This window comes from Tenrec ecaudatus, chromosome 17 (genome assembly GCF_050624435.1).
Source record: "Tenrec ecaudatus isolate mTenEca1 chromosome 17, mTenEca1.hap1, whole genome shotgun sequence".
Classification (NCBI taxonomy): domain Eukaryota; kingdom Metazoa; phylum Chordata; class Mammalia; order Afrosoricida; family Tenrecidae; genus Tenrec; species Tenrec ecaudatus.
In genome coordinates this window covers 62,716,159-62,732,356 of record NC_134546.1, presented here as the reverse complement: position 1 = coordinate 62,732,356, position 16,198 = coordinate 62,716,159, and the positions used below count along the sequence as shown (strand labels likewise).

General features: G+C 45.2%; 1 protein-coding gene and 1 pseudogene across 1 annotated transcript in view; one reads left to right on the top strand and one right to left on the bottom strand.

Moving 5' to 3' along the window:
- The window catches only part of IQCH (IQ motif containing H), a 208,742-nt gene that overhangs the window by 76,733 nt on the left and 115,811 nt on the right, over nt 1–16,198 (top strand). Inside the window, exons 7-8 of the mRNA XM_075535753.1 lie at nt 11,774–12,322; nt 13,017–13,083. Of these exons, the coding sequence (XP_075391868.1) occupies nt 11,774–12,322; nt 13,017–13,083 (616 nt within the window). The remainder of the gene's footprint in view (nt 1–11,773; nt 12,323–13,016; nt 13,084–16,198) is intronic.
- LOC142430987 (MKI67 FHA domain-interacting nucleolar phosphoprotein pseudogene) lies at nt 8,450–10,296 on the bottom strand (annotated as a pseudogene).

Below are 16,198 nucleotides of genomic sequence, written 5' to 3'. Positions count from 1 at the left end.
AACTGGTAATAAATACCACCAGGGAGGAGGAAGTGGAATATATATCTTGTATGATGAGGTAGAATGTTTTAAGAATTCTACAAGGATTCTTTAGTGGTCTGTGATCAATGGATTTGCTCGACATATTTTTCTCGGGAAAATTGGAAACGTCGGGTTTTATTTTGATGAGAATCCAGGTCCTATTCAAGGCCTGCTCTTTTTCCTGCACTTGTGGGGGCAGTGTCTTTTCTCTGGAATCTGGGAATCGAGGCTGCTTTTCTTTCCTGTCCTGCCAGGCTTCCTGTCCATATCCCCAGAAGATTCCTCCCATCAGTCATGATTGTCCCATGTGGCAACTTCGCTGTGTCACGCTCTCTCAGAGAATATTAGAAGGTAGCAGAAGGAAATGAAATCAATGCAGCAGGAAATGAAACGTGTCCCACAAGGGAAAGGGCTCCTTTTCCAGAAAACATACTCCATCTACTTATTTTTGTAAAATCTTCCTGATTCTGTTCTGCTTGCCCCTCAGACAGACTTTGATCCTTGGAGCGTTTATGTTCTGTGAGCACACACATCTAGACGAGACGGGGCTTTTCCTCCTTTAGCAAGTGTTTCAGGGTGCAGGAAGCCTTCACTGAACAATTCCCTCCCAAACAACTGCCAAGATTACCCCGAGAACATTGCTGCTTATCGGAAGGGCTCTTACAATCAATTCTCTTCTTTTTTCTGCCTCTGCTCAGTGAGTCCCCTGTTTGCCTTTTATTTCTTTCATAAAGGTGTGCAGCGCTGACTCACACTTTTAATGACCCTTAAACGCTTTGCACTTCCCAGGCTCCGTGACCCGAAGTACATTGTATTGACTTTGAAGCCCCAGAAAAATGACACATCCCTCTTAAGGGGCTCTGCTCACAACCATCCTGCCACCGAGATGAGGTGAGCCACCGAGACTCATCGATTGCAGTTTTAAGGCTTCTGAAAGACGCTTTCTACCTACTGAAAGGGGGGGGGGGGGGAAATCCAGATACTTGATACTTTGGTCCATGAAATAATGACATTGGAGATGTTTGCCCTTGTTTTAAAGGCTTTACCAGCTCCAGGAGCTTCACAAAAAGTATTCTAGGAGAGGTGACACATTAAGTCTGAGACACAGGATGTCAAAATTAGGCGCATAGAACCCGAAGCCTCCTGGGGACACAGAGGAAGCTGGTGACAGACTAGCTCTTCAGACCCACCAGTTTTCCACCAAACTGCATCGTCTCCATCAACACATTCACAAGGGCTATTTTCTCTTTTAACATTTACTCTCCACTTAAGCCCCTGGCATCAGCTTCTCATTTTCCCCTCTCCCTGTTCCCCTCTCCCTCATGAACCCTTGATAACTTATAAATTATTGTCATCTCTTACACTGTGTGACGTCACCCTTCACCCACTTTTCTGTTGTCAGTCCCCCAGGGAGGAGGTTATATGTAGATCCTTGTCATCGGTTTCCCCTTTCCAACCCACCCTCCCTCCACCCTCCCAGTATCGCCACTCACACCACTGGTCCTGAAGGGATCATCCACCCTGGATTCCCTGTGTTTCTGGTTCCTATCTGTACCGGTGTATATCCTTTGGTCTAACCAGACTTGCAAGGTAGAATTGGGATCATGATAGTGGATGGGGAGGAAGCATTTAGGAACTAGAGGAATGTTTTATGTTTCATCGTTGTTACATCGCACCCTGACTGGCACGTCTCCTCCCCGTGACCCTTCTGTGAGGGGATGTCCAGTGGCCTACAAATGGGCTTTGGGTCTCCACACCGCACTCCCCCGCCCCATTCACAATGATATGATTTTTTTTGTTCTGATGATGCCTGATACCTGATCCCTTCGACACCTCATGATCACACAGGCTGGTGTGCTTCTTCCATGTGGGCTTTGTTGTTTCTCAGCTAGTTGGCCTCTTGTTTACCTTCAAGCCTTTAAGACCCCAGACACTATCTCTTTTGATAGCTGGGCACCACCATCTTTCTTTGCCACATTTGCTTATGTACTCATTTGTCTTCAGTGATCTTATCATGGAGGTGAACACACAATGATATGATAGTTTTGTTCTTTGGTGCCTGATACCTCATCCCTTCGACACCTCGTGATTTCACAAGCGGGTGTGCTTCTTCCATGTGGGCTTTGTTGCTTCTGAGCTAGATGACTGCTTGTTTACCTTCAAGCCTTTAAGACCCCAGGCACTATATCTTTTGATAGCCGGGCACCATCAGCTTTCTTTACATTTGCTTATGCACCCGCTTTGTCTTCAGTGATTGCATCAGGAAAGTGAGCATCATAGAATGCCAGTCTAATAGAACAAAGTATTCTTGCATTGAGGGAGTACTTGAGTGAAGGCCCAATGACCATCTGCTACCTTAATACTAAACCTATAAATATATGCACATAAGTATATTTCCCCCTCCTCATATATAAATGTATTTACATATGTACATGCCTTTATTTAGACCTCTATAAATGCCCTTTGCCTCCTAGCTCTTTCCACTATTTCCACAAGGGCTATTTTCACAGAGTGCTTTCTAGCCGGATTGTCAATTAGCTGTGTGATCTTGGGCAAATCACTACCTTCTCTGAGACTCACCTCACCTACAGTAATCATCCCGCAGACGGGGAGCAAAAAGACTCTCTGCATCTGGGACCTCCAATTCCCACCGGAACCTTTCAGGGGCCTCTTATTTATACAGATGAGAAATTCTGGTTCAAAGAGGTTATTAAGTTGTCCAAGAATAGCAGATAGTGACAGGGTTTGGACTTGAGCCCCACTGAGTCAAGCTTTCAGGCCAAGGCTTGTTTCCCTGGGCCTACAATCATTTATTCAATGGAAGGAAGATAAGAGCAGGTGACCTTCAAGACCCCTCCAACTCCAAGATTCCAGCACATGACTATGAGGACTCTCTGAATACCATGTGACTCTTAAAAAGAAACCAATTTTATTGAATGCCATCCATATATCTTACAATTCAGTAGTTCCACCACATCAAGAAGAGCCGTACAATCATCACCACATCAATTTTAGAACATTTTCATGTCCTCATTAGTATTAATGTAAATATATTTTGAATCATGGCAAAAAATATACACGATAAGACATTCTCTTGTTCAACTTCTGCATGTACAATTCAATGCCATTGATTATACTCTTCGTGTTACGCAACCATTATTGATATCCTTTTCCAAATTATTCAACTACCATTAACTAAATGTCCCCTAAGCAAAATTTCTTCCTCCTTCACCCATGATAACCACTGGTCAAATTTGACTTCTCTTTTTTTAGTATTTGTCTTGATATAAAATTCACATATCCTTCCAAAGTTAAGTCACGTTTCAAAAGAGTTGTATAGACATCATCATAATCCGTTCTAGTGCTCCCTCCCCCCCACATTCAAGCCCCGGGCCCTGATTAAACGTGGCATCGGTTGTTGTCTTTATACATCCATGCCTTTGTGCCTCATAAATTGGGCAACGTAATAGAAACAAACACAAAACAAAACAGAAAGAAGGAATAATAATGTAAAGCTAGAAATAAAAATAAAGAGTAAGAAAGAAAAGATCCCAAATAATTGAAAAGCCAGAGAAGAAATTTCTGTTGGGGGACAATTGAAACATATTTGAGCCTAGAGCAAATTCAGGCTGGGTCAAGGCGGAGGTCAACTGACCGAGTGTCATATTACCCTGTGGTTTGATCTGCCATAATCAAATGTCCAGTGCTCCTGTCTGACAGTAGAGCTCTTCAAGGCTCTCGTCTGTGGCTAGAGGGATCTGCCAGAGACTTCATCTGACGAGAGACTCTGCAGATGGATTTTGGGTTCCCACTGTGTCCCCCATAGCCTTCTACAAATTGGGTGTGCACAATTTATTCATTTATTTTAAATTGTTTTATTGGGGGCTCTTACCACAATACATACACACATCCATTGTGTCAAGCACATTTGCACATCTGTTGCCATCATCATTTTCAAAATATTTTCTTTCTACTTGAACCCTTGGTATCAGCTCCTCATTTCCCCCCACCCTCCCTCCCTCTTGAACCCTTGATAATATATAAATTATTATTTTTTCATGTCTTACACTGACAGATGTCTCCCTTCACCCACTTTTCTGTTGTCTATCCCCCTGGTAGGGGGTTATATGTAGATCATTGTGATCGGTTCCTCCTTTCCCCTCCCCACCATCCCCTTACCATCCTGGTATGGCCACTCTCATTAGTCCTGAGGGGTTTATATATCCTGTATTTCCTGTGTTTCCAGCTCTCACCCGTACCAGTGTACATCCTCTGGTCTAGCTGGATTTGTAAAGTGGAATTGGGGTCATGATAGTAGGGGAGAGGAAGCATTAAAGAACTAGAGGAAAGTTGTGTGTTTCATTGGTGCTATACTGCACCCTGACTGACACGTCTCTTCCTTGTGACCCTTCTGTAAGGGGATTTTCAGTTGCCTACGATGGGCTTTGGGTCTCCACTCTACGCTCCCCCTCTGTCATATTGATATGATTTTTTGTTCTGGGTCATTGATAGCTGATCACATCAACACCTCATGATCACATGGACTGGTGTGCTTCTTCCATGTGGACTTTGTTGCTTCCGAGCTAGATGGCCGCTTGTTTATCTTCAAGCCTTTAAGTCTCCAGACACTCTATCTTTTGATAGCTGGGCACGATCAGCTTTCTTCACCACATTTGCTTATGTACACATTTGTCTTCATTGATCGTATCAAGAAGGTGGGCACCCACTGATATGGTTTTTAGTTCTTTGATGCTTGATACCTGATCCCTTCGACAGCTAATGGTCACACAGGTTGGTGCGTTTCTTCCATGTGGGCTTTGTTGCTTCTGAACTAGATGGCTACTTATTTATCTTCAAGTCTCCAAGACCCCAGACGCTGTATCTTTTGATAGCCGGGCACCATCAGCTTTCTTCCCAACATTTGCTTATGTACAAGTTTGTCTTCATTGATCGTATCAGGAAGGTGGGCACCCACTGATATGATTTTTAGTTCTTTGATGGGTTGGACTATTCTTAATACTTGACTGCTTACCATCAGATGATCTTGTTGGTGCCCAATATCCGCATCCTCTGCCACAACTTAAATCCACTGGTTGCCCCATGCATAAAAAGCAAACATTTCGTAAAGACATTCTACTTAGAAATGCACGTCTTCTCCTCTGGGTGGTTGCTTCTTTATTTCAGAATGTAAGGCAGGGCCTGTCAGGTTTTGCTTCACTTCTATGACTGATTGACATAAGTAATCATCATTCTGCCTTCTTTGTTTTTAATTTTATTTTAGATTTAGAATTTTTCCTATATAACTGGTCCAGAAACTCTCAAGGTTACCTAATTCCTGATTACACTTTACAAATTTCCCAGCGAGTTGACTCGGTTGCTTAATGCGGGAGGCTAGCAATCAGGCCAGGGCCACAAGGCTGAGGCTCTGTGGGGGCCAATTAGTAAGTGCAGGGAGCTCACCGAGTTGAGAAGAACATGGCGAGAATGTGGTTGTCTCCATCCAGACCCATCCCCACGAAAGGACACAGCTTTGCTGTTGAGTCAGTGTGCATCGCCTTGTTGTGCAATGTGTCTTAACTGGAGTGGAGGGAGGGAGGGAGGGAGAGGCGAAGGCAGGGAGGCAGAACGGGAGGAGAGATGAAGTGGTGCGGGTCTGGGGGCGACGGGGAGAGCAGGAGGAAGGGAGAGAAACCGAGGAAAGGAGGAGAGAGAAAGAAAAAGTAACGGATAAGGGTCGACGACGAGCTCATGGAGATAAATAGCGGATTGAGCATCTCGGAAGGGAGCAGCACCTGAAACCCGGCGTGACCTTTAATCAGGGCTCTGGTTCCTCGCAGGCTGCGCAGCAGCTTTGTCTTTACCTGCTCCATGGATCTCGCCATGCTGATGCACGGCTTTAATTTGGGAAGCCTTTCTCTTGAGAGGAATGTCTTTTCTTGCTCTACGGCTCAAGTGTTCCCCAGTGTAGCACTCTCTGTGACAGATGTGCTACAGTTATGCTGTGGCCGACTCCAAGCCCAGAGCTTCCCAGTGCCCGAGTGGTCCATTGGATGGCCAAGAGTGGAGCCCTTTTACTGGAATAGCATCCAAGAAGGTAGAGAGGTGGCCAGTCCCTTTGTGCTAAAACAGCAAATTGTTCACCCCCACCCCCACCCCAGGGCTATGCCTTCTGAAGATGGAGAAATGTCCCTGCCCAGGCACACAGCTGCTGGAGGCGACCTCATGGACAGGCGCTGCTGCAGCAGACTCCGCAGTCCTCACCTTTCTGCTCCTCTGCGTGGGCTGCCCCATCTTCATAGATGGTCCCCCTCCCCTACGATTCTATGCAGACAAGGACTTCTCAATAGGCGAGCATCTCAGAGGAGGCTAGAGTTGCTGGCAAATCTCCCATCCATAGCTTCACTTCTTAAAGGGGTCTTGTTGATAGAATCCAACACATGACTGGAGGGACCAGCCAGGTCCGTAATGCCCATCTGTGATGATTCTGCATGTCTGTGTCTCACGGATGATGGCTGTCACTCTTCTCTGAATTCTGACCTGCCCGGCAGCAGAATGCATTCTTGAGGGGAGGCAGAAACACAGCCACAGGCCATTTCTGTTGGAACATGTGCCTCTTGTCTTCTACCAGGAGTCGCACCCCTCCTGCCTGCACGGATGTCTGCTGACAGAGGCACTGCGTCCCTAGCGCTGCTCTGCTCTTGCCCAGCCAAGAAGAAGGGAGTCATCTACCAGGCAGCTTGCGCTCTCTCTAGGCGCCCTGATTAGATGGGAAAGGGCCAGAGTTTTGGCACGCAGACTTTCCCCGTTGTTCTTATGCCATGTAGCAGTGCTTGCGTCAAAATCTATAAAAGCGTCCTGCTGTCTAAAGTCTGCCTCTAAAGCTACTGGAATACCTCTGCGGACTTGACACTTCATTTTTCTCCCCGACATTTCTCGCTTGAGATGCCAGTTTAAGTAAGCCCACTGCCCCAAACCTAAGGGGGGCAGAGAAAACAGAACTGGAAGGGTTCTGTTTTTGATATGATGTTTTCGTTGTAAACAGAAGGTTAAGCAAGATCTATCACTTCAAAAATCATGGCAACTTTCATGAGACCAAAACATCAACACGTGAAGCTATTGCTTCATATCCATCTCTAGGTTCATGCATTTCCAAACGTGGTGTTTCCATCGGTTTGATTTTTCCTTGAAGAATTCTGAACTCCTTGAGTGAGACCGCATCAAACCTGCAGTTTAGGCAGCACCGAGAGACTCAAATCCATCCTGTTGAAATGTTCTTTGGGGGCAAAGAGAAATTTGAAGGGGCAAGATCAGGGCTGTACTGTAGCGTGGACTGTCTTGGGGAAGCCTGGGCTGCGCTTGAAGAATGAGCTTTGTCGAGTTGGGAGGCAAACTTCTTGCTGTAACTCTCTTGGCCCTTTCCTCCACGATGTAGGTTTCACGGTCTTCAAACGTCTTTCTAATATCACTGCATGAGTTTTCTGTGTCCCTTGATGGAATCATCAAGATGACCTTCTTTGGAACACCCCCCAAAGCAGTTGCCAGGACCTTCTGAGCGGATCTCTCTGCTTTGGCTTTCATTGGCCCAGGTGAGGCCCTTGGAAGCCACTGGACCTTTAAAAAAAATTGAAGGTGCCCTAAGGAAACTAAGACAAGTGTGTTACTGAGAGAACTTGTCTGCAGCCTTCCACCCATCACAGAGACTTGGCTAATTGGGTTTTCTGTGGAATAAACCTTTGCAGGTATTAGCTGGAATATTCTTTTGCTTATCTGTGTGCTTGGTAAGTCACTGGATGTACACTTCTCTAAGATAGCTTCCTGCCTTGAATTTGCTCCTTAAGGTCGGCGATTTTGTTTGTTTGTTTGCTAAGGGAAGTCAAAGCATGAGCAAACTCATTTCTGGGAATACTCAGCCTAGAACTGACTATACAGTCCCAGTTCAGGCCTTGTCAAGTCGATTCCTATGTATGGTGACCCCGCGTGCGTTACAGCAGCTTTGTGCTCCCCGGGCTTGATGTCGAAGCTCAGTTCCAGGTGCTTCTTCTGAGGCACCTTGGGATGGACTCCAAGCTCTAGCCGTTTGGTTAGCAGCCCAAGGTACCAGCCATGCGCATCACCAGGAACACCACCAGGGCAACACTGACTGAATTTTTGTTTGCTTGGTAGTTTTGCAAAACCTCTCCAAAATGTAGCGAGCAAAAGAATTCGATACTTTGGTAAAGATGGGCTCACTGGGGAGGTGTCAAAAAGGTTGTGGGAAAATTCCATCGTCTTTTGATTCCATTTTTCTTTCTTTTTTTAATTTAAATGACAGTAGGAAGTTTATTTGCTGGTCACTGTTTGAGTATAAATTACAGAGAACTCTGAAATATGAAGACAAAACAAAATTAGCAGCGGCAGCGTGAGCAGGCCACATCCAGAGCCCAGTGTTTCAGCAAGGGGAGGTGAGCAGAGTTGTCTGCTGTGTGTACTTGCCCTGGTCCTTGTCCTTCAAGCGTTGTGCCGATATCTGCCTCTTACTGCACCCAGACCTAACACCAAACTGCCCGTTGTCCAAAAGATGTATCATGCACTCAGTCTCTATTTGCTTTGTCGTCTTCTTTTCCCCTGAATTTGTCGGTGGTGGCTGAGTCTCTTGACTTTCTTCCTGGCCATCAAGTACAGGCTGTCTGAGAATGATTTCAGGATCTCCATCGTCATTCAATGTGGCCACTTCCGGCTTTCGCCTTTCCAAATAGGATGGTGTGCACACAGGTGTCGAGCCCTGGCTATTCGCAGAGACCTGGAGATCACTGTTTGAAACATTTCGGTAAAACCTATAGAGAAAAACTATAAATTATCCCTTTTTTTAGCTAACTTCTTCCTGAGCAATTTTTCAGTGTTTCTAAATCACTTCTCCAGCCGTAGCTTCTCCGGGAGTGTCCGTTTCTTATGATACCGTTTCACTGCCGGAGGGGATGGCTCTGAAAGGAGAGTACCCCAGTCGTTGGAAAGTTCTTCATGGGCTTTTTCAGGTGGCATGAAATCACACTTCAAGTCTCTCACCAAAAGGGTCGTTTTTCATTGTGTCAGCAAGTATCTTGGCAACATCATATGGCTCAAACGCCACAAAGGCAAAGCCTTTGCTCTTCCCAGTCTTTTTACTGCTGGACAATTTGAGTCTTGAAACAGCCCCAAACTGGGGGAAATAAGCATTGATCTGGGGCTCGAAAAGGCCTCAAGGTTTATGACCCACACCCACCTCTCCAGGTGTGGGTTTCTCTTGCTGGGCTGCGTGCCGTCGGACCTGCGCCGCCTGCTTCTGATCCTTGGCCAGCGCCTGCCGGTATGCAACAGCAGAGGCGTCGCGGGGCTACCAAAGGTCGCCATGTCCCAGTCGCCCTAGCTGGAACACTCCACGCAGAGCCTCCAGAAACACCCGATTCCATTTTTCGACGAACATTTTAGGACGTCCGTCTACACCTAAAAAGGTTACATCTTGAAGACAATCTATTCCTGAGCTCCCTAAACAACAAGATGTGATGCTCACAGTCAGGTCACAGCAGGCCTCAGAGCAGACAGCAGGGACTGCTCACCACCCTCCAGGCCCCGGGGACACCGGCCTGGGCGCGGTGCCTGTGCTTCCAGTGTAACAGGTCCCATGCGCGGTAGTGCTTGCGGTTGGAAATGGACCTAAACACTCAAGGAGGCGGGGCGGGCATTATATGTGGAGGCTTCTAACATCCATGTAGAAAAGCCATCATCTTTTCAAGCTGTTTTCTATGAATGTTTGCAAGCCCCTCCGAATATTGTGGTTGCCACTCCAACCTTTTCTGTTCATCTTTTGAAAAATCGCTGCTCTTCTTTTTTTGAATACAGAAAAGTATAAGGGAAGTAAATACATACTAGATTGCCCACTGTCCTATTTTCAGCGAGCCCCTCTGGACATTTACAAATAAAAGTGATATCTTTTCATGGCTTGCAAACCAATCAGTACAGATAGGAATGAAAAGCAAGTGCTTCCTTGGTCTTATTTGGTATGTGACTTCAGACTCTAGTCTACCTGGGGATAGTCCCAGATACATCCCTGGGACGAATGAAAGCACATTTGTCAAGAGAGAAATCTAGGGAATGACAAGGCTGATGGCCCAAAACACTACATGTCAAGAATCCTCCCTGGACATGAGCAGAAGCAGCAGGAAGGCACTACCACCCCAGAAAAGGAATGACCAAGGAGAGAGCCAGAAGGGTGGGAAAACTCACTGCCATTGAGTCCACGTCGGCTCTCAGGGACCCCATGGCACAGAGGAGCTCTACCCCTGTAGGTTCCTCAGACTGTGTGTCTTTACAGAGCCCCACCCTCGTGCGCAGCAGTTGGTAAACCACTAGCCGTTCTGTGGGAGAAAGACTGGGCTTTCTACTCCTATAAATAGTTACAGTCTCAGAAACCTACAGGGAGTCACTGTGAGCCAGCACTGACTCAATGGCAGTGAGTCTGATTGTTGGTTAACTCTCAACAGGGGTAGAAAGCCTCATCTTTCTCCCCGGCAGGCACTGGTGGTTTCCAGTTAGCAGCCCCCACACAGCCGGCTCCGCCACCCACCCACCAGAGCTCTCAGGGCAGCTTTCATGGGGATATGTGAAGTCATGCTGAAGACAGCAGAGAAAGATTGCATCCTGTTTGTTCAGGATTGGTGGGTCCGTTATACATCAACAAGAAAGCAGAAACGTCCTTCTCTAAGACCATGTGTGCTGTACAAAAAGTACAACACAGATTAGGGGGTCGGTTGACCATATATATGTATACTATATATATAATTTTTATATGATCAGTTATCTTGAGCAGTTAATACACCTTTATAAAAATATTAATAGCTCTGCCATCTAGCTCAGAAGCAACAAAGCCCACATGGAAGAAGCACATCAGCCTGTGTGATCATGAGGTGTCGAAGGGATCAGGCATCAAAGAACAAAATATATCATTGTGAATGAGGCGGAGTGAGGACCCAAAGCCCATCTGTAGGCAACTGCACATCCCCTTACAGAAGGGTCATGGGGAGGAGACGAGCCAGTCAGGGTGCAGTGTACAACGATGAAAGATACAACTTTCCTCTAGTTCTTTAATGCTTCCTCACCCCTCACGATCATGAACCCAATTTTACCTTACAGATCTGGCTAGAGCAGAGGATGTACACTGGTACAGATAGGAACTGAAAACACAGGGAATCTAGGACGGATGAACCCCTCAGGACCAGTAGTGAGAGTGATGATACTGGGAGGGTGCAGGGAAGGTGGTGGGCTAGAAAGGGGGAACCGATTACAAGGATCTACATTTAACCCCCTACCTGGGGGTCAGACAACAGAAAAGTGGGTAAAGGGAAATATCAGACAGTGAAAGACACGGCAAAATAATAATAATTTATAAATTATCAAGGGTTCATGAGGGAGGAAGGGTGGGGAGGGAGGGAAAAATGAGCTGATACCAAGGGTTCAAGTGGAAAGCAAATGTGTTGAGAATGATGATGGCAACAGGTGTACCAATGTGCTTGACACAATGGATGGATGTATAGATTGTGATGAGAGTCATATGAGTCCCCAATAAAATTATTTTTAAAATATTAATAGCTCTAAGTGACCCCTAAGATGGTCTTCTGGTAATATACTTTCTGATCCACCTTGGCTGGACCTTCATAATACGACAAGTTTGTGTTAAATGAATTCTAGCATCTCTCTTTAGAGGAGATATTTCATCGCTGGCAACGCTTTCTTTCCACAGTTCATGAAAATCACGGAATCTCCCAAGCCGAAAGTCCCCTGGGAATTTGACTTTTACATCTACAATGGCGACATAGACAAGACAGCTGCCGACTTTGTCGCCTTCAAGCAGCATTTCTGGTTCGCGTGGGGAAACCTTTTCTCTCTCTTGGAACAAGTGGAGAAGTTTCTCAAAGACTATGCCATCACCGACGTCAAAATCAAAGGGAACAACTTGGTCGCCATCCTGCCCGAGTTCGAGCTGAAGAACAAATTCACCAGGCAACACCTCCTCGCCGTGGTCGAGGACCCAGTTCGCATCCAGAAGATACTAAATACCCCCGGCCAGAGGTACAAGGGCCAAGACGGAAAGCTAGAAGCCGTCCTGAAGATCCAAGCCACGTGGAAGGGCTACAGGCAAAGAAAGCTCTTCCTCCTTCACCGAAAGCAGAAATGGGCATCGGGCGTGATCGCCATTGCCTGGCTTTTATACTGCCACAAGGTGCGACTGCGGAAAATCATGAAGGCATCGCGGCAGAGACACCTGGAGAATTTCCGCATCCGAGCCCAGGTGCGCGCGGCTGCCCCGCCGGACCGCTTTCTCGCAGCATCTCTTGCTCCAGCGATTGCTATAAGTTGGTTCTTAATCTTCCAGCTACCCTCGGTCTCAGCCTCCCTTGCCTCCAACTCCCCTCCAGTGCTATATTCGCTTGTGCATCATATTTTAACCCTCATCAGGAATCTGGATTTTTTTTTCAGCTGCAAAATCAGTTACAATTTTTCTATAGCAGGACAAAAAAGGATGGGGGGTGGGGGGAAGTCCCTTCCTTGTGACTAGGTGCTTCTGTCAGAAAAATCAATGTTTTGAACGGCACTACCTATCTTCCCCATTGATACCTTCTGGCACTTTCCTTGTCGGGGGGAGAAATCCTCTCTCGTCTGCATTGCTGCCACCACTTTGTCAGAAAGTATTTAAGTTTGCAGACAGCCTTTTAATTAGTGCTCACAATTTCATTTATGTTTGCTTTCTCTTTTTTTCATTCATATTCTGTTAATTAAGTGAGCTTTCTCTAATCTTCCCCTGCCAGTAGCATCATGTAGCCACCTAATTAAATTAATTGGGGAAGATGTTTTAAGTATGTAATTAAATCAATTAATATAATTTATGCCTGGCTTAACTGTACAGTGGAAAAACCAGCTGAAGTTTGTCTAGATGATTCCACTACAGCTTCCTGTCACTGATCAATGCTCTTCTCGATTTTTAGCATCTGGCAGCCAACTGGAATCGCATCAGGACCTCCAGCAGGACTATTATCCATGTCCCGTCATTAGGTATAACACTTTTGCCTGCAAATCTATCAGCAACCTCTATTACCAACCACATTATGGCTCCTTGATTGAGTTCAAGGAAGGCCCCTTGTTTTATTCAAATTGGTCTCGGCAGGAAAATGTTCTCGACATGATGAGAGCAATAACACAGGGCCCTCGCTCGAAACGGCGTTTAATTTGGGGATTAAGCAAATAAAGTCATTATGTGGGGGCTGCTATTCAGTGGAGAGGTGATTTGCAGTAATTCGCTTTCATCTGTATGAAATGAACTAAAAAGTTGTATTTTTCCCCCTGAAATAACAGATAATGTTTTCGATCTTCTTTAATGATAGAAGAACGCTGGCTTGTGTGTGTTGTGGCTGTCACGGCAATAAGCCAGGATATTGCTTGTACACTGTTTTTAATCAAATGTGCAGTCAAAATGATAAGCTACATTCTCTGAAATTATTTAGTTCTAATTACGAGCAGATGGGATGCTTTATTTGCACCTAGGGCGCCTGAGCAAAAGGAAATGCTGTGTGAACAAGAATAATTAAGAAGTTGAATAGTGTTTTTTGCGCTTAAATAATCTGCAGTTTCATGTTAATTAGCACTAATGTAATTATTTAATTACATTTATGAATTGGGGAACTTAAAAGCGGTTGTCTGCAACATAGTGGTAAAATAGGTATGCCAAAATGACATGGGGCATTTGAGAAATTTGCACCAGACGTTCTTTTTTAGAAGATGAGATGCTGTCACAATGGTTGGGATTTGTTTGTTTGTTTGTTGTGTTTAACCTGCCTACATTGTGCTAAATTTCTTCAGTGGGGTCAAATTTCTCAAGTTCACTTGGTAGCGTTTTGACAGACTGCAAAACTCGAGATTCTGCGTTCTCTCCTGGTGAGGGTTTTTCACAATGAGTAGTGCACTAGCGATCTGCTGCAATAGACCCCTGCAAGGCAACCTATTCGAACTCATGTCTCAGTACCTGTGTTTGTGTACTTACAGGTGGTATAGAAATAGAACACATTTGAACGGCAATGTGAAAAGCAAACAGATATGTGTGTATACATATGAATATAATTAAGATTATGTTTTAATCAGTAAAATATTACTAGTGCAAACTTTCCCAAGTCTAGTACTTAGAATCTGCGTACTTGGAGACAATGCTTGAGCTGCCCAGAACATCTTCTTCTAGGGCTCCGGGAAGGAATTCGTTCTTTCTTAGCATGCACTGAGTACGGCAAGACAGACCTGAACGTCATTCTAACTTTAACTTAGGCTTTTGTTTGGGTGGGATGACTTTGGCACACAAAATTAGTTCCCACACAGAAATTGCACTTGTAATTGATTGCGCACAGAGAGTCTAATTGCAGGCCCAATTAACTGACTCATGTCCGCAGAATAAGGTGCGAGAGCCTTTTGCCTCTGCAACTAATTGTGGCCCTGACCTGATATTTGGGGAAGCCTTGTTTGCTTTCCCCGTTGTATTCAAACAAATAGGGCTGTGCGATATCAGCAGGCACCAAAGTGCTAGAGAAGGCCTCCCCCCACCCCATCCCGCCCCCAAACGACCTCCTTCCTACACCCCCACCTCTGACCCTTCAGAAGGCTCCACGCAATCAACCCCAAAGAGAAGCTCGATGGACAGAAGCCTCCAGAAGGTCGTGGTTAGCACTGAAAGTGGATTCCCACCCCCCACCCCCAAAATAAAATTTTAAGAAAATATCTCAAAACTTCAAAGGGGCTTGCTGAATATGTCTTAGGTCAGAGGTTAGTCAACATAATGAGAATCAGAAAGGATTGTTTGAAATCTAGTTATCTTCTAACTGCTACATGCTTGATTTAAACAAATGCATAGCACATATGAAGGGCTTGCTGTCGCAGCAAGCTTTGTTAACTCAGTACCCATTCCAAAGGAAGACGGGTTAGTATGTATGTTTTCAGAGTTTGAACCAAGTTCAGGTACTTTTTTCAACTGAGCATTTTTAAAAGTCCAATTATACATTTTCACAAGAGACTAAGACTTGGGCTTTGATCAGAGTATTGGCTGTGATTTAGGTTTTTATAAAATGACTTTTGGAGATTGCGTCTAAATAACTCTCCGCTGCCATCTTGTAGACCTAATCCACAGACAGAATTTTCACATTATGCTCTGAAAATCAACAACAACAAAGCAAACTAGCAGGAAGTTCCTTTTCCCCTCATACACCACTTCCTTTGGGAATACTTGGAGAGGATTTCAGCTAGACACAATCTGGCTTTGTCTCGTGCACCAGGCACGTACTTACAGAAAGCATGGCAATTCAACCAGAAGTGACTAGTCATTTTCTTTCCTCTACATACATTACAACACCAACAACAGCAAAAAGTAGGTTGATTTTGTTTTCAGTTTGTCTGCAAAATGTATTTCCAGAGGGTGTTTAAGATGGTCAGTTTCAGGTAGGCACTTGGTAATACAAGTTGCACCCTGCCCTCTTCACCGCTTTCTTTAGAGTCACAGTCAGTCCTGCTATAGAATCTTCCCTAAGACTAGCCACGCCATGCCACCGGCCAATGGGGCTGCGCTAACTTGTTGGAACCCTAAAAGTGAATGCTAAGGAGCTGATAACTGCATACTATATTGCCGTGGTCGGCGATGTGTGGGCATTACATCCTCTAAGCCAGCACATCACGAAAAGGATGACCTTTCAGCCAGGTTTTGCACCAAAACGTTGAGAAGAAATCTATGAGTTGGTGAGACGACGATTAAAACAGTCACATATGGCAGCGTGAGCTCTGTGGCGGCCTGTCCTACATCCAGCTAAACCAAACCAGCTCAGCTATTTTTAACCCACAGGCTAGGGGGCTGCCGCTGACTGATGGGCCAAAGGAACCAATTGTCTCGTAAGTTTATAAAATGACAAAAAGGGGGGGTATGCTTTCCGTATTGTGTAGGCTGATCTCTTAATTGGATATTGCTTATTTGATCATTTTTATTAATGAAATATAATTTTAACAAAACAATCTAGCAGGAATAAAACACGAGAGTCTATTTTAGGCAGAGCCTATCAGTCAAAGAAGAAAGAGCTGAGACAAAGAATTCTAATTCCTCTAGAAAAATCAGAGGTCTAAAAAAGACCAACAATGACAACAA